This window comes from Aegilops tauschii, chromosome 6, assembly GCF_002575655.3.
Source record: "Aegilops tauschii subsp. strangulata cultivar AL8/78 chromosome 6, Aet v6.0, whole genome shotgun sequence".
NCBI lineage: Eukaryota > Viridiplantae > Streptophyta > Magnoliopsida > Poales > Poaceae > Aegilops > Aegilops tauschii.
Genome location: NC_053040.3, coordinates 346,560,910 through 346,583,633, shown reverse-complemented (window position 1 = coordinate 346,583,633; position 22,724 = coordinate 346,560,910). Strand labels below are relative to the sequence as shown.

At 40.1% G+C, this 22,724-nt stretch overlaps 1 protein-coding gene across 1 annotated transcript; it reads right to left on the bottom strand.

The window, feature by feature from the left end:
• Positions 1 to 202: 202 nt before the first annotated feature.
• On the bottom strand, positions 203 to 22,724 carry LOC109776219 (BEACH domain-containing protein C2). Its single transcript, XM_073501548.1, has 31 exons — positions 20,862 to 22,724; positions 19,049 to 19,836; positions 17,918 to 18,607; positions 17,334 to 17,468; positions 15,804 to 15,908; positions 15,586 to 15,699; positions 15,326 to 15,402; positions 14,816 to 14,897; positions 13,692 to 14,009; positions 12,452 to 13,074; positions 12,160 to 12,244; positions 11,044 to 11,238; positions 10,084 to 10,632; positions 9,858 to 10,001; positions 9,277 to 9,768; positions 7,842 to 7,996; positions 7,601 to 7,670; positions 7,423 to 7,506; positions 7,289 to 7,345; positions 7,143 to 7,211; positions 6,971 to 7,057; positions 6,736 to 6,852; positions 6,285 to 6,434; positions 6,096 to 6,180; positions 5,885 to 6,005; positions 4,631 to 4,727; positions 4,442 to 4,555; positions 1,877 to 2,240; positions 731 to 1,527; positions 534 to 656; positions 203 to 347 (listed from the first exon to the last, which is right to left on the bottom strand). Exons 1-31 carry the CDS (start codon positions 22,507 to 22,509, stop codon positions 336 to 338), a joined length of 8,547 nt encoding a protein of 2,848 aa, XP_073357649.1. The 5' UTR covers positions 22,510 to 22,724; the 3' UTR covers positions 203 to 335.

The following is a 22,724-nucleotide window of genomic DNA, read 5'->3' as shown; positions in this document are numbered from 1 at the left end:
ATTTGCTTCTGAATCCCTTGGCCGCAACACAAACATAGACGGTCCCGGATCTTCTCCGCGGTATGGCGCGTTTCACCACATGCAAGAACAGCAAGGTCCATACAATCAACCAAAGCGAAGTCATCTGTACCAGTTCACCGCGGCACAAAAGAGGGCCCGTGTTGCATCTCCCCTGTTTTACGTACAGACGCCGTTTTGTGCCATCCTATGTATCTTTGTATCTTTCACTGCAAAATTGGCTGGAGCTTCGGTGAGTGAAATAATGTCAGTCAGCGGCAGTTTTCTCACACGACTACAAAAGCCCGTCACCTTCGTGCAACATCTGATCAGCTATTTTAGAACTCTAACTGCAATATTCAGGCAAGTTAATATGAAAATTAGTTGCAGAGATGGTCATTCTGTGTGCCAGTGGCTATCTTGACAATTAAACCCTGAAAAATTCCTACTGATGAGAGATAATCTATAGGACATCTGTCAATCAGGCCTTGAAGATAACTAGTGAGATAAAAATATACTACACACAGAATACTTACAGAAGGATTTGTGAAGACTATCAGCTGCTTATCAGCTGTTGAGGCAACAAGAGTAGTGTTATCTTCATTTAGAGCAACAGCTGTGACGTCCTGTCCTTCTCCCAGCTTCAGCGTATGAATTACCTGACAAGATACCCCTTATCCGTGAGAGTTTTGCTCATAGGATGTAAGTTCAAAAGTTTTCTCTTAGTGTTCACCTCAAGTTTGTGTAGATCAATGAAGCAGATCGAGGGAGCATGAACGTATAGCTTGGTCTCCTTTGACTCTGGTACATCCTCATCATCGTTGCAGTTGTCAATCATATGATCTTCATCAGTACTAGTGTCACGAGTACAATTGCTAGATAAACATGCTGCAATTAAAGCAAACTGGCCATCCCTAGAAACCTCAATGCAACTAACACGCCCGGAGAAAGGTGACAGGACCGAGGTAGACATAGGGATTCCATTAACAGTGAAGGTGGATAGTCTCTTCTCTGATTCATTCCAAATCAATACGATTCCTTGAGAAGATAAGCATATCAAATGTGCCTCTCCCACATCCAGCTTCCTTATGAGCCGACCTGTCCTCAAAGAATGTAGAAGGGCACCAGATGTATGTGAAGAGGAAGCAACAAGTCCCAAGTCAGAACTAACAGAACAGCAAGTTACTTCTCCAAGATGTCCTCTTAGAACATGCATAGGACCTTCGATTCGCCGCTTGCTGGAGGTTTCCAAAGTTCTGATTGGACTGCTACCACTACTAATACTATTGGCTAGAGGAGTACTTGGTGTTGTTGGTGAAGGTGGAGGTTCTGGAGCATTTTTCCAATGTGAAGAGCTCATCTGATGTATCCTCCATAATATAACTGTTGTGTCACGAGACCCTGTGACAAAGTAATTGTTATCAGGAGATAGTGCGAGGCAGGTCACAGGAGCAATATGCCCAGATGCAGTTTCAATGGTCCTTGCTCCATCTGAGGAGATCAACTTCACAGAATTATCTGCATGCCCACCTACAGTCAAAGAAAAAAAGGGACATTAGAAACAATGCAGGAATGGAGAAGTCTTACAATATTTCAGATCATAAAGACGACTATTTGATGTAAAATGATAGCATAAGAGCAACATAATACATTATTTTATTCAGGAACTAATAAGGAAACTAGTTTTTTGACACCAGATTGTAATGTGTCACTCTGGATATCAGGAATCATCCAGAAAAGAACCAGTACAAAGAAGACATGAAAGTGAAGTAGACACAAAAAAATGGTGAAGAAGACTAGTTTTCAGACAAGTATCAATGAGTGAAAAAAATGATAGCTTTGAGAAAAGGAGAAAATAAGGTGAGAATACAATAATTACCAGTTATAACCTCTTTGTCACATGTGACGGCAACAGTTGACGAAGGTTGGATTGCAGAAGCAGCAAAAGCTATAGCCCTTGGGAAATGGTAGTCTTCTGCAGAAGTAGGTCCTTTGAAGATGCGCCTTATTGCGCCGCCGCTTGAATTTATGGCATTTTTCCCATGATGAAAGAGGAAGGGTGTCTCTAAGCCATCCGGGGTGTTTGGCTGCCAATGGTGCACTGCCACATGTGCTGCAGGCACATTTGCATCTACGACTACAATACAGTCATTCGATACATGCACTGCACTAGCGGGAACATTACACTGGTCTGGATTAGGAAGTAAATAAGATCTGACTTCACTTGGGTTCCGGAATATTGTCTGCACAAAAAAAAATTAACAATAGTACGTCACGAGATAAGAGAAAGTATCCAGTGCCACAAGCACTTGGAAGGTCCCATGATTGGAAAACTGTTTAAGTCATGAAAAAATCTGATTTTTTAATGACACACAAAACCAATTATCATGTTACGCAATGTTGACAGATATAATTTGATCTACACAGTGAGATACACAATAGATATGAGTTGCCTTGTACTTGAAGATCCTCATGGCGGATAACCTAACCAAAAGGGGATGACTGCACGAAGCACAGTGTCGGCTATATTTAAGCTAGCCGGAGACTGTAAACCATCTCGGCAAAGAATGCCCTTCCACTGTAAGTTAAATGGTTACTTACAGCTTCCGGGAGTTTTTCTGTTAAATCACTTTATCACTATCTTATTGCTAGACAAGTTGTTTTTCCTTTTAGAAATCTATGGAGGATGAAGATGCCTCTTAAAGTTAAGGCGTTCTCTTGGTTAGTAATTAAAAAATTGGATTCTGACCGAGGACAATTTGAGCAAGAGAGGTTGGAAAGGTGCCAAGTTATGTGAATTTTGTGACTCTGAAGAGAGTGTGGATCATTTATTTTTCTCTTGCTCCTTACTACCTCCGTCCTGGTTTACTAGTCCTCCTTCTATTTTGGGTCATATTTTGACCATGATTTTAACTAATAAAATATATGTTATACTCCCTCTGTACCTAAATACTTGTTGTTGGGGAAAACTACTACAAGTTCCCCTAGCTACAAGTATTTTGGTACAGAGGGAGTATGTAGCAAAAATAATATCATGGAAAACTACATTCAAATACGAATCCAACAATATAACTTTCAGTGACATGCATTAACATTTTGCTAGTCAAATATATGGTCAAAATTTGACCCAAAATACAATGGGGACTAATAAACCAGGACGGAGGTAGTAGCTAAGTTTTTGTGGAATATTGTGGGGTGTGCTCTGGGTAATAAGAGATCTTCAGTTTCTTCTTTTTTTTATCTATGCCAGAACTGGCTGCCTAGTTATACGGGCAAAGATAGGATAGTTGTTTCACTAGGTGCTGCTGCTCTCTTGTGGTCTATCTGGAAAACAAGGAACAAGTCCTGTTTTCAAAGTGTTGTGCCTAGAGATCCTACTGACATTATTTTTCTTGTTTGTACTCTGTTGGACTCTTGGAAAAATCTGCAGAAAAGAGGGGTACAAAACATGCTTCATCGGGTGTCTAGAAGAATTATGCTGGTGACTCGAGATGTCTTCAGAGGTGGGCATGGATCGGCGCCGCGTGTAAGGAGACTTTTGTGAAGTCAGCTGCTGTTATGCTTGCTGGCCTCAAAGGCATTTCATGTTAATTTGATGTTTTATCCTCTCATAGTTCAGACTGATGTTACTTGGTAGTTGGTGGATAGTTGCTTCTCCTGATTGTTAGTATGCTTGGTATGCTGGATGTAGATTCTTGCTTCAGCTGGTTAGTTTTTGGAGCATCCTAGTGTAGTTATTGTATCAGTGATGTAATGGTTTGCTCAGTGTCCCTGTAAGAAAAAGACTCCATTTTCGTAATGAAAATGGGGGCTGTGTGGCCCCTTCGATCTAAAAAAAAAGTGTCTCTTGGCACAATATCGAGATAAATACTAGTGGATGAATGAGAGTCTCAGCCGGGAGCCAAGAGATAGGTGGCAAGTTCAGGGGCATCCAAATGTATATTACATAGGATGTTTTGAAGGAGAGGAATAAAAATTTCCTGAAACAAATGGCTGCACCTGCAAGAGGTGGCCTTAGAATAGTAACATGCTTAAAAGGAAAAGGTAGTGGCTGGAGTTGAGTTACTCTCACAGTTACATGGACCGACGATGAGGAGTAACATGCAACACTGAAGTCAGTTTGACATGTGTTAATTGGAGTACTATATGAATTTTTCTCAAGCGAAAGTACTATAGAACTTGTAATATGATTTTGTGGTTGATATATTTCTTGAGCAAAACATGAAGATGGTTGTATCCCTAATAAAGTAATAAGTCTATAAACTCTTGAATAGTGTGTCGTTATGAACCTTGAATAAGTTATCGCATTATTAATCAGCACGAGTGTGATTTACTCGCGAAACTCATACTTTATTATGCTTATTCTGAACTATGCATGGTCTTTGTACTTGGAACAGTTACAATTACAGAAATAAATCACCAATTTTGTACTTGTAAAAATCACCTGCAGCTGTAAGATATCTGCCAATGGCCTTCTCTGTATATGTGGAACTATCAGCAACTGAGATGGCGTTTGTCCAAAATTTACTATTTGGTCTTGTGTAGCTTGCCGTTGCACCTTCAGTATTTTCAGCAAAATGTTAACAGCTAGAAAGTTACTGAGATGATCTAAAAGGTTGGATGCGAAACTTACTGGATCAGCAATTTTATCAATATCTACTGTCCCCTCGTATGTAGCGTAGGGAAAAACATTGTTAGCCATCACTGCTTCTTTACCTCTTTGTTTATATCTGAATTAGAGAAAGTATTACATGACAAATGGGTTTAACACATAGATGAATAATTAATGACATTAATACAAGCCTCTAAGGCCAGCAAACTAAATATGTGAAATGATAATCACTGAATATATTTTCCTATGATGTGTCTGTTTAAAAAAATCCATGGATTATTGCTTGTGATCTATGGATAACCAGAATCAGAAATTTTACATCCATCCTTTTAATATAAGAAACTTTACACTAAAGATAACCAAAAAACATGGCAGCAGCAAGATGTCCTTTGTTGGGATTGGGTTCAACACATTTGTCTTTGCGCACATCAACTGATTCAGTCATTCATTTACTACATGGTTCAAATGGTATTTCCAAGTTTACACAAGTTATCTGTATGATTTTTACATTCAATGATGTAGGATCAGTCAAAATTGGTTACAAATGGGATGCACCAATCCAGTACAAAGCTGGGATTTTGATAAGGATCCAGTTGCAATGAGGGGAGAACCAGCGGCTACTGTATCGACTTTTTTTTCATTAGAATATCTATTGGAAATTAAATTCTCCACCATTTGAAGGTACCCCAGAAAATCAAATCCTTCCATTCGCTCAAATGAGGTAATACTTGATAGGTGCATTCCTTCACGTCATACTTACTTTACTGTCAAATGGAATAGCTAATAGCCTTATCAAATACACCCTCCTTTCCAAAACATAAGGTGCCCTTGGACTATTTCTAGTATTTCATCGCACAACTTGACTATGATTTCCGTTTTTGTATGTCTATAAAATTAGTATGAAGACATATGAAATAAAATTGTTTTGCAAGACAAATACTACGATACCATTTATACATGTGCATTCCATGTATTTTGGTATATATTAATGGTCAAAGTCGTACATCAAAGACCATGTTTGGCAATATAAGTTCAGGCCGGTGTAAGCCCGCCGGTGTAAGCCCGCCGTTGACGCGTAAAAAAAAAAGTGTGCCTTACATTGTGGGAAGGAGGGAAAAGTAGTATTCCTTCACATCATACTTACCCTAATGCTGAAAGAATGGACAGGATATGGATGACATTTGGCAAATGTGTATGAGACCAATGAATTTGATTTAGTGAAATAAAGCAGTGATATCATGACATGGCAACAGAGATATAACAATACTAACGTACCCAAATATTAGATCAATCCATTCATGCAAATGAGCGGAGACATGATCACTCTCAAGAGCTTTCCGATGTTTATGTATAAAATCAACAGGGTTCTCGGCCCAAGGAGGCAATTCTACAGAGCCTGCAGTGACACTCGAAGTTAAGGGGGGGTTGCCACGTCTACTGAGTGACACTCGGTTCTCTTATGAGTATAAGACTGAAGCGAACTTACCTAGCCTTTTAGCAAGTTCATTTGTTCCCATGTCAACAGAATTCACATTAGTAAATACCTCAGGAAGGTAAAACATCTCTGGAACCTAGAGAAATAGTCGCATCATTAGATTCCAACAAAGATTCTGATAAGACTTCTAAACTAGCAACGTGGAAATGTATCAAGAGCACATTTTTCAACAAAACTTACTAGCTCTTTTACATCATTCATGTCTTCAAGGACACTGTTCCATGTTCTGGTGATATCAGAGAGCATGTGATTATCATCACCAAACTTGCCACCCCGCAGCTCAATGGAGAGGGTAGTGAAAGGTTCTATCCTGGCAAGATAATACAATACCTGCAGTAGAGATTTATATCAATGCACCATCATTGCAATCAAGGTATGGTCACACCAATCAACTACATAAGGGATAGTCACTGAAATGCAGCGAGGAAATGGTTGATATTATGGAATTACTTCGTAAGTACTCCCTCCGTCCCAAAACAAGTGACTCAACTTTGTACTAACTTTAGTACAAAGCTAGTACAAACTTGAGTCACTTATTTTGGGACGGAGGGAGTACATCTTAGCCCAAACAAAAGGCACAACACACAAGCAAAATGCTGAATAAAAGCATGCAAGATCTAAAAATACGCACCGTGCCAGGACTAGAGTAATGTGAACCGTAGTGACAATTTGGGATGATTGGATCCTTGAAACTAGAGTAATAGTCTTGGAATTTCTTCAGCCGTGCAGGATTTAGAGCACCAATTGGCTTCATTGAAAAGAATCGAGTACCATCACCCGTGTAAGTGTTTGGAAAAGCAGGGCAATACATAAAAATGGGATCCAACTTACTTTATGAGCGGCAAGAATAGAAGCACACAATTTACCTTTGAAAGATCTCGGTATGAGGAATGATCTTCCAAGTCCAATGTTTTGGACTGGTAATCTGATACTACCCATGGGAACATAGGATACTGCAGAAACAGGTAGGAATCGTTAAATAGAAACAGAAGCAAGAACCTGCCAGGTTCATAAGTGAGAATTCTGAAGCAAGGATGCCTGCGAGATGTCATTGTAACTGCGCCCAGCAAGAGTGTTCAGTTCCATTAGGTAGTCAAAATTGCTAATCTGCACAAGAAAGCTATTCCTTATATCCTGACTCTACTTAACATATATGACCGTCAAAATGAGTTGTGCTCAAATACCTCCCATTTGGCCCAGCGCTCCATTAATTGTGTCTGTTTAAGGATTTGCTCAGGTTTCTAAAAACAATGATATTAGATTCAGGTAGGAGTAGATTCAAAACATTCAGATTTAGAGAACTGCATTGAGCACCAACCTGTGTAGCTAGAAAAATATCATTCAAATAAGGAGGTTTGGTGTGAATGATAGCCCGATAAGCATGTCGACGTGCTTCTATATCCTAGATAAATTTCATATACAACTTAAAAATGGTTATCCAGATATAGCATGCATAAGATTCAAACAACATAAAGTGAGTCTCATCAACTATGTACCTCAAAATCAAAGAAGAAGTTAGACCTATCTACCATAAATAATTCCAATGCACTTTGACGTAACAAATACCTGCAATAGTTAACTTTAATCAGTATGAAACATATATTATAAGCACTGAACAGGCAGTCCACTCTGTAGACTGTAGTCTACATATGCGAGAAGGGGCGCAGATGGTAGAAAAGCTGAAAATACCTAACTTAACATTTTAATGAGTACCAGATAATAAAAATAATTATTTACCTTCTATTATAAATCTGATGCAGCGAAGATATGAACCAACTCCGATCTTTATCTTGCTGATCATATTGGCCGCTAGTGGATGCAACATCATCCATGTAACTGTCACTGTCAGATGTATGCTCATCAACTATGAAGTTAATCCTCTTTAAGGTGACCTGAGAACAATATATGCTTGGGATTATGATATGCATTAGCATGTTGGAGTAGGGCATGAAGAAGAATAGGCAGAATGGTACAATGTAAGGCGATAATCCACTTCTGAGCTCAGGCTCATCTGCACCCACGCTGAGGAAACAAATCAAAACAAATACTAGAAAAATTCAAAAAATTCCATTTTTTTTTGCATGGTAGATAATTTGATGCATGAGGTTCGCTCCAATTTTCAAATCATTTGGACATCTGAGCAGCTCTCGGCGAAAAAGACAAATTCGGGGTCTGTAAAAAAGTCTACTGTTCTGACCCGATTTGTCTTTTTTGCTGAGAGCTATTGAGATGTCTAAATGATCTGAAAATTGGGGCGGACCTCAGCAACAAATTTTCTACCATGCAAAAAACAATTGCCATTTTTATTTTTATTTTGAATTTTCTGTGATTTTTTTTCTGACCGGGTGCACATGAGCCTGGGCACCGAAACGCTGCACTCAATGCAAATAAGAACAACAAAAAAATTGTCAGTGTAGTCAAGGCTGCTGGAACTTGATTCAGCTAGGTGGGGACACAATTACTCAAGTTTTTTATATGCTACTCCCTCTGTTCCTAAATATAAGTGTTTGTAGGGATTCCACTATGGACCACATACGGATGTATATAGATGCATTTTAGAGTGTAGATTCACTCATTTTGCTCCGTATGTGATCTATAATGGAATCTCTTCAAAGACTTATATTTAGGAACGGAGGGAGTATTACACTAGCAGTTATTGATTCTTCAGTGCGCTGCTCATTTTGGATCTTGGAATATTTGAATGAATATTATAAAGGGAACTTGAATATAAAGGATAGTTAATATTGAACACAATTCTTTTATTGTTCTCCAAAGGGGAACTTACAATACCAAGAACACTGTATTGTTCTCCAAAGGGGAAATTAGGGTGAATAACTGTGTGTTGTGTGTTAGTCAGTATCCCCACACCCTTGATTTACTTACAGTGGTACCGGACTTTACTAAGGACTCCTTAGAGATTAGACTACGACTCAAAACTATTCAGAATCATATGATGAACTTAGCTAGTTAAGCTCATCAGAGAGCTGTGTTGATTAGGACCCGGTCAAGGGCTCATGGAGTAACGAAAGCATGAATTCGTAGTAACAATTCGTTTAATTTCAGTGTTCAAGTAATATATGGCACCGATAGAAGCTCTTTGGACTCGCTAAGAAAAAGCTATACACTAGGTATGACTATACAGGTGGAAGTACGTACATCAGCACACACTTACTTGGAAGGTTCCTCGTACGGTCTTCAATGGCCTCACCATCAACGATGGCAATTCAATTATAATTCTTTTATCTTCTTCACCAGACCTGTAACCAGGTGCAATTGCTGTGGATCGAACCAGGTTGCGGACACCAGAAAAGTCTGAACTTCTTGAATCTATTGATCCTTTAAACGGATCAGGTGGCAAGGAATTTCTTAATTGATCATCTACACTGCTGCAAATTGTTTCGGTTTCTATGTGCTCAGCATCTTCATGTCCTCTATCCACTGACATTGCCTCAGCCACTATAATCAACGAAGTTGTTGGGAGAGCATTTGTAGATCGAGTGTCCCCTTCCTCTGTGTGGCATGCATTGGATTCTACACCATCACAAAGAAGCATCTGCTCCTCAAAATTAACAGCTGCACCAAAACGATCTGACCCATTGTAGTTTCTTTTCATAAATCTTCTCATCCTTGATGAACATTCAGTAAAATCCAGCTTCCAGAAAATCTGCTTAACAAAACAATAAAACAATCATGCAGTGTTTTTTTAATAAGAATGCAAGAAAGCGTGAAAGAAAAACTGGATTCGGTCCATACGCTATCAGGAGTACACAGAAGTTCTCCAAAAGGTCCATAGAGTCTATTTGTCTCTATTAAGCAATGAAGAAGACGTCGCCATGCCCGAACCCCAACAGAGGCACAAAGACGGTTCAAGATATCAACCTGTGTTCGTCTCTCCATCTGCATGTCCAAAAGTTGTTAAGTGATGTATCACTAACACTGAATACCATAAGCGGAAGCGTTTTGTTCGATGTTGATATACCTCAACTCGTTGCAAGTTCCGTGCTAAGGCAAAACTTGAAACAAGAAGTGCAACATATTTGTAAGAAAGGGCAGAAAAATCTCTGCCTGACACTGACTTTGAGTCGGCAGATTGCAGACACTCCATCCAAGCAGCAGCCATAGCTTCAGTTGTGTTCCACCTCTGCGCACGCTCAATATCACCTGCAGACCTCCGTTGTCCTGAAGTTGCCATTGCTACAACACTAAGACCCCTTCTCAAGCCAATCTTAGCACTAAACTCAAGGTCACAAGCAGCGGCCAAGGCTACAACTTTCGCGGATGCTTTGTCCTTTGGTGCAGATGCAGGCAGGAGTGGTGTTGTATCAGGAAGCCTCTGGAAACTTGAGAATGAGTGTAATTTAGCTGATCTACGCTCAAGCAATGAGGTGTCACGCCTGCGCAATTTATTTGTTGGTGGTGCAATTGTTTCTGCCCCAGAGGCACCAGCAGCAATCATGGCCAATGCCATTGCAACTGGTGGAGAGGCAAAAGCAGCAGCCCAGCCAGGTGATATCAATGAAACAGCAGCCTGAATTCAAAAGACACAGAATAAAATCCCACTGTGAACACATAAAACTTTGCACAAAAACAATGATGAGATATTTATCCGAGAGGAGCAACTAAAGTCGCATAACAAATATCAAGGCCTTCCTCAAAAGTAATGTCCAGATAGAAGTGATTATGCTAAAGATCCAAATCACACTATTTAAAACAATTTCTCGAACATGAAATGAAAGTACAAAGTAAGCAATAGTTAGGAAAACATCTGATTTTAAGCTAATGTGCAAAATTCATAGTTCTATTTGCAGAAGTAGCATTTTTCCTAGAAAGCTATAAGATTGTAACAAGCATCGCTAGATCACAGTTATAGAGCTCAGCACAAGCACCAGATAACTTCAGTTGTTAGCTATCTTATGGCCTATTTAAAATCAACTGTTACCTCAACAGGTAAAGTATCTGCAGCCGAAGCACAATCACCAACAAGTAGCGGATTTTCTCCATCCGAAGATGCAAGCTCGTGAATATTAGCCAAAACAGAGCGATATCTTTTCAGGACAGCTGCATAGGGTGGCATTAACAATCCAAGATATTTTTTCCTTAAAGGCTTTCTGTCGCTACTTACAGCATGCCATACCTGTTAGGATAACATAAGCTTCATGAAAACACATAATATAAAAAACGTTGTTCGATCTATATATTCAAAACAAACAACATAAACAAACAGGAAGCAGCAGCATAGAGTTATAATTTTTCCTCCGTTGGGCCTTAAAAGTAGCAGTGCTCTCAGGAAGCAGCAGCATGGAGTTACGCAATTTCCCTAGGTTAGGTCTTAAAGTAGTGATGTCCTCGACAAAGGTCTTGAAAGTAGTGCGTTTTTTTTTTCTCACAAAAAAAGTGTCCCACGATTTTAAGGCCTAACACAGAAAATTCTAACTGAACGTTCCACAGTGTCATCTACTGTAGTGATATCTCTGAGAGCAACTTGTACAAGATTACCTCTTTAGGAGTGTTTCCATACAAGTTGCTCCCTGATATCTCTTGGTATGAACTACGGGTTTATCTTTGATCATCAAGGCACTAAATGAGTGAAGGGAATTTCCTTTTTAAAATTAATCATAACAGCTTGAGGATAGCTTTTTGGACATATAATTCAAAGTTAAGACACGAGACATTTAGATATATGGTGGGGGCAACAAGATTTCTGCATCAGGAATTTAAATTATAAGTGTTTTGAAAACTGCAACATGATTATAAGCATTTGGAACATGCTTTTTATGCTACATTCCACAAAATACATAAAGTAATCAAACAGATTGGTGCAAAATAGTGCTTCATCTATGCAAAAAATAATGAGACCACCGCATGTGAATTTTGGGGCCATGCATAGACCATCAGAAACAAGAGGAAGAAGATGGTAAATGAAACTACCACACATGGACTATGGTGTCTGCATGTCGTGATTCTGATGAAGTATTCAATCTGAAAGGATAGCATGGAACACTTGTATGTTTTTAGATACTGATCATATTTTTCAATCAATGAACAACAAATTTACCTCCGAATAAAGAATAGAAGACACAACCAGAACCCTCTGTCTCTTAGATTCAGAAACTGGCACATTCAGAAAGGGACCAAGCAATCTGTAAAAAAACAGAGGTTTCGAAATATCAGTAAAGATATGTTAAAAAATATCAGTGAAGAAGCAATGGACAAAATGGTTAGTATGGATGCAGTATAGAATGAAAGGCCACTGGCTACTATGGACCATGGAGTGATAATTCTGGATCAAATCCTTTTCTTGAACTAATTTTAACATGATACTCTACTTAATAGCTGATAAGGTGTACCTCCATAGAAGTGCAGACTGAGGTTTTATGGTAGGCGCACATGAGTTACCATCAAGTTCAATCACACTTCCAGTTTGACAGCCCAATCTTTCTGATATATCATCATTCTTCATGCTAATGTTTCTCATAAAGAGGTCGTCTTCCCCAGTATCATCCTCCCTCATTGAAATAAGAGTCAACCGGAGCATACAAAAAAAAGGCTGATCACTATCTAACAACTGATTAAGTGCACTCATAACACCAATACCACCGGCAGATCCCTCTCCAGAGCCAAGGCCAGCCCCAAATCCAGAATCTAGTAGAAGTGTCTGCAGCATTGCAACTGATTTCTTCACTAATGGAAGTTCAATCCAGTCCCCATTGGAGTCCTTCTCTACAGCAGATTTCCATGCTTCCCAACCACTTCCTCCTCCCCCAAAGATATTAGCTTTGGATGGAATGCATACACCATACCATAGTCGGCTTCTGTACTTCCAACCTTCAGAAAGATCTGAAATACAGCTCCCATAGGATACAAATGCATGCCTGACAGATCCATAAGGCTCCGCTGCTGCTGCTGCCGTTACGCGTTCCATTACCTCAGAAGAAATTTGCCCATTTGTGCCAGACATCGAAGCAAGAACCTGGAATTTTTTTTCACACCAATAATGATGTAAGATAGCAAGCAAAAGTTGGTATGCAGTAGATGAAACTGAACATGTGGACTATAAAGGGAAAATTCTGAAACAAGATATGCTACACACAGTATTCTTCTGGATTATACTCATACTAGTACAAAGAAATAGTGTACACATGCTTGCCGAGTTCTAAGAAATAGTGTAACTCCTATAAAGGGTAGTGGCCTGATTGACAAGAAATAATGTACATATGCTTGTCGAGTTCCAAGAAATAGTGTAACTCTTATAATGGTAGTGGTCTTATTTTGAATCTTGAATTAAACAAAAACCACCCTTTACTATCGATTATCTTCACAAGAAGTTTTCCCTAGAAACTGGATCTCTAATCATCTATCTCATATATTCCTAAACAATACAATACCACTAATGAGTTTTAACATTTTCAGCAATCACATGATATAGCATCTCAGAAATTCACAAAATTGCCCCAGAAACAAAAAAGGGACTCAACATGTCAAAGCAATGAAAGAACATTACAAGTTGGACCTATAAAAAATATAGGCATAAATTGAAATTACGCAAATAAGATTGTGATAATATATGCCTGTTCTAGATATACATACATCAACCGGCAGTCCACCAGCATCACTGGACAAAGACTGCCTTGAGCCCCCAGCTTCTAAAGGCTCGCTACCAGTTCTGCTCAATGACCTACTGGCAGCTGATGAAGCCATCGATAAAGGAGATAAAGCACTGTCAATTAAGCAGGATGTAAAAAATTGTTGGCTGCGTGACCTCAGATGATCTTCTACGAGCATCATCAGAACTACTGCATTCTCAGCCAAGACTACTAAGAGATCGGCAGCCTTTTCTGCTTGTATTTTTGGTTCTCTAGTCTCCACTTCAACATCAGATGCTGCAGCGGTAATTCCTTCAGACTGCTGTGGCGACAACCAAGAAAAGAACATCATTTGCGAAATGATAAAACCGTAACCGTCTAATTTATAAATTAACAGACACTCTATGTGTTATTGTCCATAAGACTGAACTCATCTGTGCATGTTATAAACAAGGCGACCAATGTATTAAGAATACCATAATTCATAATAAAAGTGAGGTTTTGAAACAAAAGAAAAATTATCCAAAATTTTCTGTTCCTTGGAATACAATTGATGACAAATATGCCTTGACAATGTATTGCTACTGCACCTATGTACAATCATACACAGAAAGTAGTGGGCATACAAGTTTAACCATGTTACATGGGCCCAATTGATCGAGCAAGCTTAGTTTGTACTCTAGTCCTAATTTTAAGCTAGTTTTAGACACCTGATTACCTTCAGATATGTTTGATAAGCCTAAGATCCTTCTAAAACAGAAGCTTAAACCAGAGAAGGTGGCTTGGGAACTCTGCAAGGTGCAAGGGCTTACAAGCAAGACTCGTTATGTAGTTTCCTGTGCTAATTTCATAAGTTGGCTTGTTTCACTTATGACCCCCGTAAACTGGATAATAGATATAGCTAATATAGGCTCCAAAATATCACAGGTTTGTACTGATTTATTCCCAAATTTTGCGTTCATTTTATATAAACAGGAAGTAGAAGAGCCTAACAGATAAATGGGGTGAAAAAGGTAGAAAATAGCAATTGACAAATATGCAAGAACCATGCGTTGCTAGTTAGTTCTGTAATTTCAAAATAATAAAGTCCAAGTCAAGCGAATAACATTTGTAAAAAGGAGCATCTACCTGAACTCGAAGCTCCTGAGCAGAAAAATCAAGCAGACTACCCAGTAATCTCCTTTTGAAAATTGGTAATGCTTCTTCACGCCTTGAAAACAAAGAAAAATATCACACTGATATTCCAAGTCAAGAAGATAATATCTTCTATAAAAGCATCATATTATGTTTGAATCAGTAAAATAATCAGGCAGAGCGTGACAAGCACCTGCATTCTATTGTTGAAAAAAATGCGATGAGGCAGTAAAGCACAAAAGGCTGCAGCTATTGTTATTTTAAAAGGTACAGTGGGGATATTTAGAAGGAATTTCCAGTTTTAGATCATATGCAGCCCTGCATAATGTCATGCTTTAACGATCTTATGGATTCTGATGTTTTTTTATCACGTAAATACTTCTTATGCTGTCTAGTAGATAAACAAAAATGCATGTGGTGGTTGATACGGAACGCATAGATAGGATACGTAATTAGCAAGATATTATGGCATGGGAGCATTGCTTCTTATTGCTTTTTGTTTACCTAATTCTTTGGTCTCCCATGCTAAACCCCCCAGCCATTGAAAGCCATTCTGCACAGTGTATTGTTGCCTCCACATCCTGAAGAATTACAGCATTAAAACCATCAAGACACAACCAAGGATCAAAGAGAAGTCTGGCTAGGGAAACATTCCAACCACAAAACTACCATAAAAAATTATTACGACCCATTCTCCAAAAAGAAGCTTACAATCCTATAAAGTTAATGTGCAAACAGAAACACAAGAGATCAACGTCACTTGCCTTCCACCCATCTTTTTGCCACATTGAATGCTCCAGCATAATAAGTAGAAACTTGTGTATGACGTCTTCAAGCTCATATATGCTTACACCATCTGAATCTTTGTTATCACCCATCTAAATATCAACTTTACATATTAAAATAAGCATAGAATACAAGTGCCACTTCTTAATATAATTATCAATGCAAAATGTTGGATTTGCCATCACAGAAATATTACCTCATGATTAGAAATCATAACCTCCAAAATCCAATCAGGCCATTCTGCAATGGAAGTCATAGTACTTCTATTCTCAGGGTGACTGCAAACCAAAAATAGAAGATCCTGAAATAATATAGAAGGCATCATAAGTGATTAAAACGCAAGAGAAATAAAATGCAATATTCAAAGTAAAAAAGACAAACCTGTTTTTTAGCTTTGGAAAAATCAATGTTAGGAATTCACATATTTGATTTATGGGGCTTACAATATTAATTAACTAATGCAACCACTGAAGAATCGAAGGCAACATTTAGCAGAATGATCATGCAAACAACTCAGGGATGTGGTACAAGAACCAAAACCAAGCCTCTAAATTAATCATGGAGCATGGTGTCTAGGGTGTAGACATCATTTAAACACATTTTGGTTGTGTCCTAAATTAAAAAGATAGTCTCAACATATAAGTTAACATCTACCCATATCAGACGCTACTCGCCAGATGTCCTCCCCACTTATACTGATTGGTCTCTCCCAAGTTGTTCTTTGATAGTTGAAACCATGGCAAACCAGCCACATCCGCACATTTTAACTTTGGAACTGTTTGTCAACACAGTGAGAGCTGAGGTTGTTATGAAAATTGGAGGCAAAGGCCATCTAATAAACCAAAACTCCCTCCCACCCATACCTAATCTGCACATGGTTTAATCATGCAAATCTTCAAATATGAAAGGAACTGAGAACTGATTAAGATGGGAAGAGTAGTTGTTAAATTATAATAATCAATATTCTAGAAAAACCAGTATACAGCTCCATCATGACCAAAACTCCGTCCAAACGTTTGCATGGCGAGCTGTGTATTTAGCCTTTAACATCACCCCACCTCGTAGTATTTCACATATTTTTGGGACTTGACTACAGGGGTTAAAAAATCTTTAAGACTTCTTATTCTAGTCGGGGTAGCAGCTGTCTTTACGGTCTATCTGGCTTTACATAAATGATGTCATATTTTACAAGATAAAAGTTTGTTCTTGTATGAGGTGCTACTCTTGTGTACCAAACTACCCATTGGCTGCGGTTATGGGCACTATTACAGAAGGCGCGGTACAAGGAGCTGATAGAGCCAGATGCGAATAAACTTGAGTGGATCACCAGGGTGTTTATGATCCGCTTTGGGCGGCATATGCCAATGATAGACTTTTGAGTGTTTAGAGTGATCTTATGTGGTTTGATCGTCCAATTTGATCCATGTGTTTATATTTCCCTCTCTTGGCAAGATCAAAGTTTGATCTTTTGTAATAAACAATGTAATAAGTTTGGCTGTATGCATCTAATGGTGCAGGGCAAGGGGTAATAAAGCTTTCATTTTCTAAAAAAAAGTAATATTATAGACTTCAAAAGACAAGAATTATGATAATGGCGTAAGAGATGTCAATCAAGAGAATACACAGAATGGAAAATGTTATATGAGCATATTATCAGTGATTATATCATCATTCATGTCAAGAAAAATTAGGTGATAAATTTATCTGAATAAATCAGTAAATGTACCTGAAGAGTACGAGCTTGAAATGCTCGTGATGCATATGGAAGAGAACGTAGTAGAACTAACAAGAGCGGAATATGCTGAAAGCGATAATCAGAATCATACAAGTTCAGATTATCATTTGCTGAAGAAATATTGATCTGCATTGAAGAATACAAGACATAATTCAGGTTTCCAGAGTAAAATTGGTTGCACCTATGACATGCTTAAGCGAGCAAAACATGAACTATTGTGAAGCACAGCTAGATAAACTTCAAAGAAATTTTATTTGAAAGTCTTGCTTTTGTAATATTCCAAATATTTAGCTCATTCAGGTACTTAGAAATGATGGCGTAATCTAATAATACTCCCTCCGTTCACAAATATAAGATGTTTTGGATATTTCAATATGGACTACATACGGACTGAAATGAGTGAACAAACACACTAAAACGTGTCTATATACATCCGTTTCACACAAAATTTAAAAATCTTATATTTGTGAATGGGGGGAGTAGAAAGCAAAACAGGAATTGCATTAACCAATCAGTGTAGTGCTGAAAACATATCACATATCCAATATCCGTAAGTCAGTTAAAGAACACCATACCACTGCAGATATTAAAGATCTATATACATTTCTGGTCATAAGCCTTCTTGGGGCTGCTTGAAAAGCTTTCTGCAATGCAAAGAGCAATAAAGATACTCTGTCTTCAAACATGGTATTTCCTTCGCCATTAGCAGTTGTCAGAAAACCACTTGGCAACTTTGGTTTTGCAATAAGTGAGGCAAACTTCAGGTGACCTGAGGCAACCAAAGCGCCCAAAATATGAACTATCCCAACAAGTACTCCATCACCATTATCAATATTGTATACATTGTTCTGAACATTGTCAGTGATACTTGGGAGGTCCATGCCACTCCGATTCTTTAGGAACTGATTTTTTAGTAAGCGCCATTTGCTAGTGGATACAGGTTCAGAGTTACCATCATGAGAGGGTGACTCATGACTGTCAACTGACGGTGTCTCACGATTGCAGTTTGCTTCACTACTAGCTGGTTTCAAGAGTGAACGACTATTAGTAGATTTTGACTGAGAACTTCCATTCCACTTAGCAGCATTTTGTGGCACATCGCAGTTGTTGAAAGTGTTGTTATTGCCAGATTTAGCCTCTCTCTGCAAAAGAACAAGTAATGCCTCTACACCTCCACGAGAAATAAATGACTGAGCATACATGTGCGCTCTAGTACTGTTTGGGTGCACAATCAGTCTGTAGATGAGGAGCAAGACCCTAGGAACCTGCCAACAAAGCACATTGTTAAAAATCATCAGAACCATTCTTTCAATCAAGTTCCACATCAAGAAGCTATACAAAGGTATTAATACTGTGACTTTGGTGCATATCCCATAGCATAGAAAACCACATTAAGCATTAGCACTGATTAATTACAAAGAATAGAAAAATAAAAATATGGCAATAGTTTAACGAACACAAGACTAGATTCTCTTCAGTATTTTGTTGTTATGAAACAAATACATCTGAGTATGAAGTACTCCAAATGCAAAGTAGCATGTACAAAACTAGGCAGATTACAAACTCAGATATGAGGACTAAGTATTTCCATGTATGACATCATCCTGGTGAACAAGAAAGCGCTAGCCAAACTTTGACGAGAGTCTTTGTTTTCTGGCAAGGGGCATGTAATGTTGTGCTAGACTACCAGTGTCGAATCCAGTTACCTGGTTAGGTTGTGGGCAGTCAACAACAAATCCTACCAAACGACGAACATCATCAGAAGCCATTGTGGAAGAAGCTGATCCTATCAACAGTTCAATAACAACCAACAGCTCATCAACAAGAGCATTCACTTTCCCTAAAGGTCTCTCAGTTCCAGTCAATGTGAAGGTATCTATTGAATCTCCTTCACGAGTTACCCAGTAACACCTTCTGCATCCATCAAGAAGCATTTGCAACGCATTTGCATCATACATGCAAGCAGATTCTGCAAAAACCATGTCTGCAAGTGAAGAGAGAAGCTTTTTCTGCAGAACATAGTTGCATGAGCTCCACATCTTCAGGTCCAACAGCAAAGTGCTAAAGAGCTGCGCTTTTAGACCAGGATCATTTATTTGAGATTGGCACAAAGATACAATTGCAGCAACAAGCTCCTCATCTCTCAGTATCTCTTTCTTCCCACTTTCTAGTTTTGACAGTGTTTCCAACAAATATTGTAAAACTTGTGATAGAAGCTCTGGTCCATGGGTACGGCAAAGCTCTTGCTTATTTCCAGGATGTTGAATTGCCAGAGAAATTATTCTGAATATAGGAACAGAAAGAGAAGACGTAGCAAGAGACAGTGACACATCACCAAGTATAGGTTCCAGGTTATCCATCTCAATATTGCTCACAGTCAATGGTAGTAAAGCCATTGGACCTCCACAAGCTAATGCCCATAATGATTCTGCAGGTCGCACGCGACAAGATATGTGAACCATCCCAATAACTTCCGCAGGCCTTCGGTGAGTACCTAAGATTAAACATGACATAATATCAATAGTTATCCTTCTGGACCAACCCAAGCCACTTTTTAAGGTACATAGTCATTATTGTATGTCATAAGTTGGAAGCGGATTAGGAGCACTCGGGTGCTCCACCCCCCTATATTCAAAAATAAATTAATAATTCAGAAAAAAGTCAAAAAAATTCTGGATATATTTTTGAACCAAAATGACTAGGTATTGTACTCATATAAAAAGTTTGGCCAAGAAATGATTCTCATTGACTTCAAGGCAAAAAAGACAAATTTATGATGACAATATAGCATGAATAGTACTTGTATCTAGTATTTTTTGGGAAATCTTTAACCCCGGATACAATAAAAGTCATTCCCTGTTTAATCTTTTTATGTGCAATAATTGGTCATGTTTGATTCCATAAAAAGTTCTGGGATTTTTTGACTTTTTTGAATTACTAAATTATTTTTGAATATAGGGGGGCGTAGCACCCGAGAGCTCCTATGCATTTTCGGTCATAAGTTGCTCTTCTCCTAACAAGGATGACAATTTACTGCAATCAATACATGAATGATTGATGGGAACTGGGAACCAAACTCAATCAACCTTTTTAATTTATATACACATAACATTGTATGGCGTAATTTTGATAGCCACTAGAAATACTTTGTCCCTGCTAATGGTTAATGGCATGTGAGAATAACAATTTCTTTCAATTACTACAGGAACGATTGATGCAGAACTGGGGAACAAGATTTATAAAGACTGGAATGTGCAATAATCGGCAGGCAAAACAGGAAGTACAGAAAGATTTGCGTAGCCTTCACGAGGATTGTAACTTGACCATGGTTCAACTCCCCAGGTAACACCAAAGATAAGAGTAGAATTAAGCCAAGCCATTCTGCTTGCGTGTGTTTGTGTTTTCTTAATTAGCCTTTCAGCCATTTGTATACTCTGTTGGGATTATTCTATGAATTAATTGCTGACTGTTTCTGAAAATAAAATTAAGACAAGATGACAGTTCAACTATAGAACAAACCTGTTGAACCAGAAGGTGAAGCATCGGGGCAAAATCGGCCGTTAAGTAGGCTAGGATGATAAAGAAGATGTAAGCTTCCTCCAATCTCAATGTCAAGTGTATAACTATCTTCTGACATTTCCCTAATGTGATCACAGCTAGCTTTCCAAGGCAAACCAGCACCGCTGCTGAAGCTGGGAAGTGCATCTCCTCCCCTAGAAGCTAGCCGGGCCATTCTCTCTGGGCCAATCGGCTCCATGAAAATATAGATAGGCCCCATTTCTGCAAATAATGGGCATTGCCGTTGCAGACCAGTAATAGTTGGTGGCGGGTTTGTCCCGATGCAGCAGAATGCCAGCGGTTTCAAGACACGGGGGAACTCAAACGGACAGCTCTCATGAAGCTTATCATCAACATACAGCCGTAGTTCACTCTCGACCATTCCGAGCAAACCCTGCTTGCTTGTGCACTCCAAACCAATGAAGTACCAGCACTGTGGTTTGAATTCATAGGTGAAATGGAGATGAGCCTTCTTTCCCTTTCCAGTCCCACTCTCCACAACTAGAAACTTGCCTTGGAAATAAGCCTCCACACCATCGTTATCAGCAGTAAGGAAGCTGAAAAGCCGGGGCATGTCCTTCGCCCGTTCTCCAGCATGTATGAAAGCAGCGGCGGCGGCGGCCCATCGCGACGATCTCCCAGAAGTTGATGCTGCTGCGTTGGGTGAGTCCGAGAATGACTCTACATATATCCATGTGGCAAACCCAAAACCGTTCGAGAATGGCCATCGGCTATCTCCAGGGGCAAGCAAGCCGGAACTCTCGCCGTCGAACTCAAATGTCACTGCAGGTCCCTTCGCCTCATTGCAGCCAACAGCCTTCTCCAATGCTAGTGTCAGTGGCGTTGCCCAGCGTGTCCCAAGCGCCTTCTTGACCAAAAGGAGCCAGGAATGCAAGTCCTTGACGCTAACCGAGTGCCCTCCTAGCACCTGAATGCACTGCACGAGCGGTTTCCCATCCCAATCCCTGCTCTGACCCATTTTTACGAACAGCTTCTCTGCAGAATCGAGGAGGATAGCGAGAAGGCCCGAAGCGGAGCACATGGTGCGGTTGCGGGTGCAGGCGCTGAGGGTGGCGAGGAGGCCGCAGGCCATACGGGTGCGCGGCGACGGCTCGGTGCCGCATGGAAGGTAAGGCATCAGTTCGACAGCAATGGCGGCTGCGCGCGAGCTGGACATGATGCTGGGTTCCGTGCTGGTGCTGGTGCCGTCGCCCGCGCCCTCGTCGAGGCCGTCCACGCCGCCCATCGTGATCATCAGCACGTCTACGATGAAATGCGTGACCTCGCCGTTCTCCTCGGACACCATCTCGCGGAGGCGCTCAACACCACCGCCCATGATCACCGCGTCGACCGCCCGCACCACCTCCTCCGGGACGTCCGAGGACTCGACCGGCGCTAGGCGCCTCCGCAGCGGCGGAGGAGTCTGCGTCGAGGCCTCCGAAGGGGCCGCCGGGGAACCCGTGCCGAGCTCCACGTCCGACATCTCCTCATCGTCGACGACGTACCCGTCGCCGCCGAACGACGCGACGTCGAAGTGCTCGACGGCGCCATCCTCCCACGACGAGGTCGGCGAGGCGTCGGACATGTCGAGCGCGTCCTGCCCCTCCATCACATCGGCTCACTCCATTGGAAAAATCGACGAAAATTGCGAGGAATCGATAGCAATGTGGGGAGGATCAAACACAACGTGAGGAAATTTTCGGGGGGAAACTTTGCAATCGGGATGTGAGGCCACGGAGAAAGCGGAGGAGTTTTGGAAAATGCTGGCAGGGATTAGCGGTGGTGGCTGGCTGGCGCGGTGCATGGCGTGGCCCGAGAGGCGGA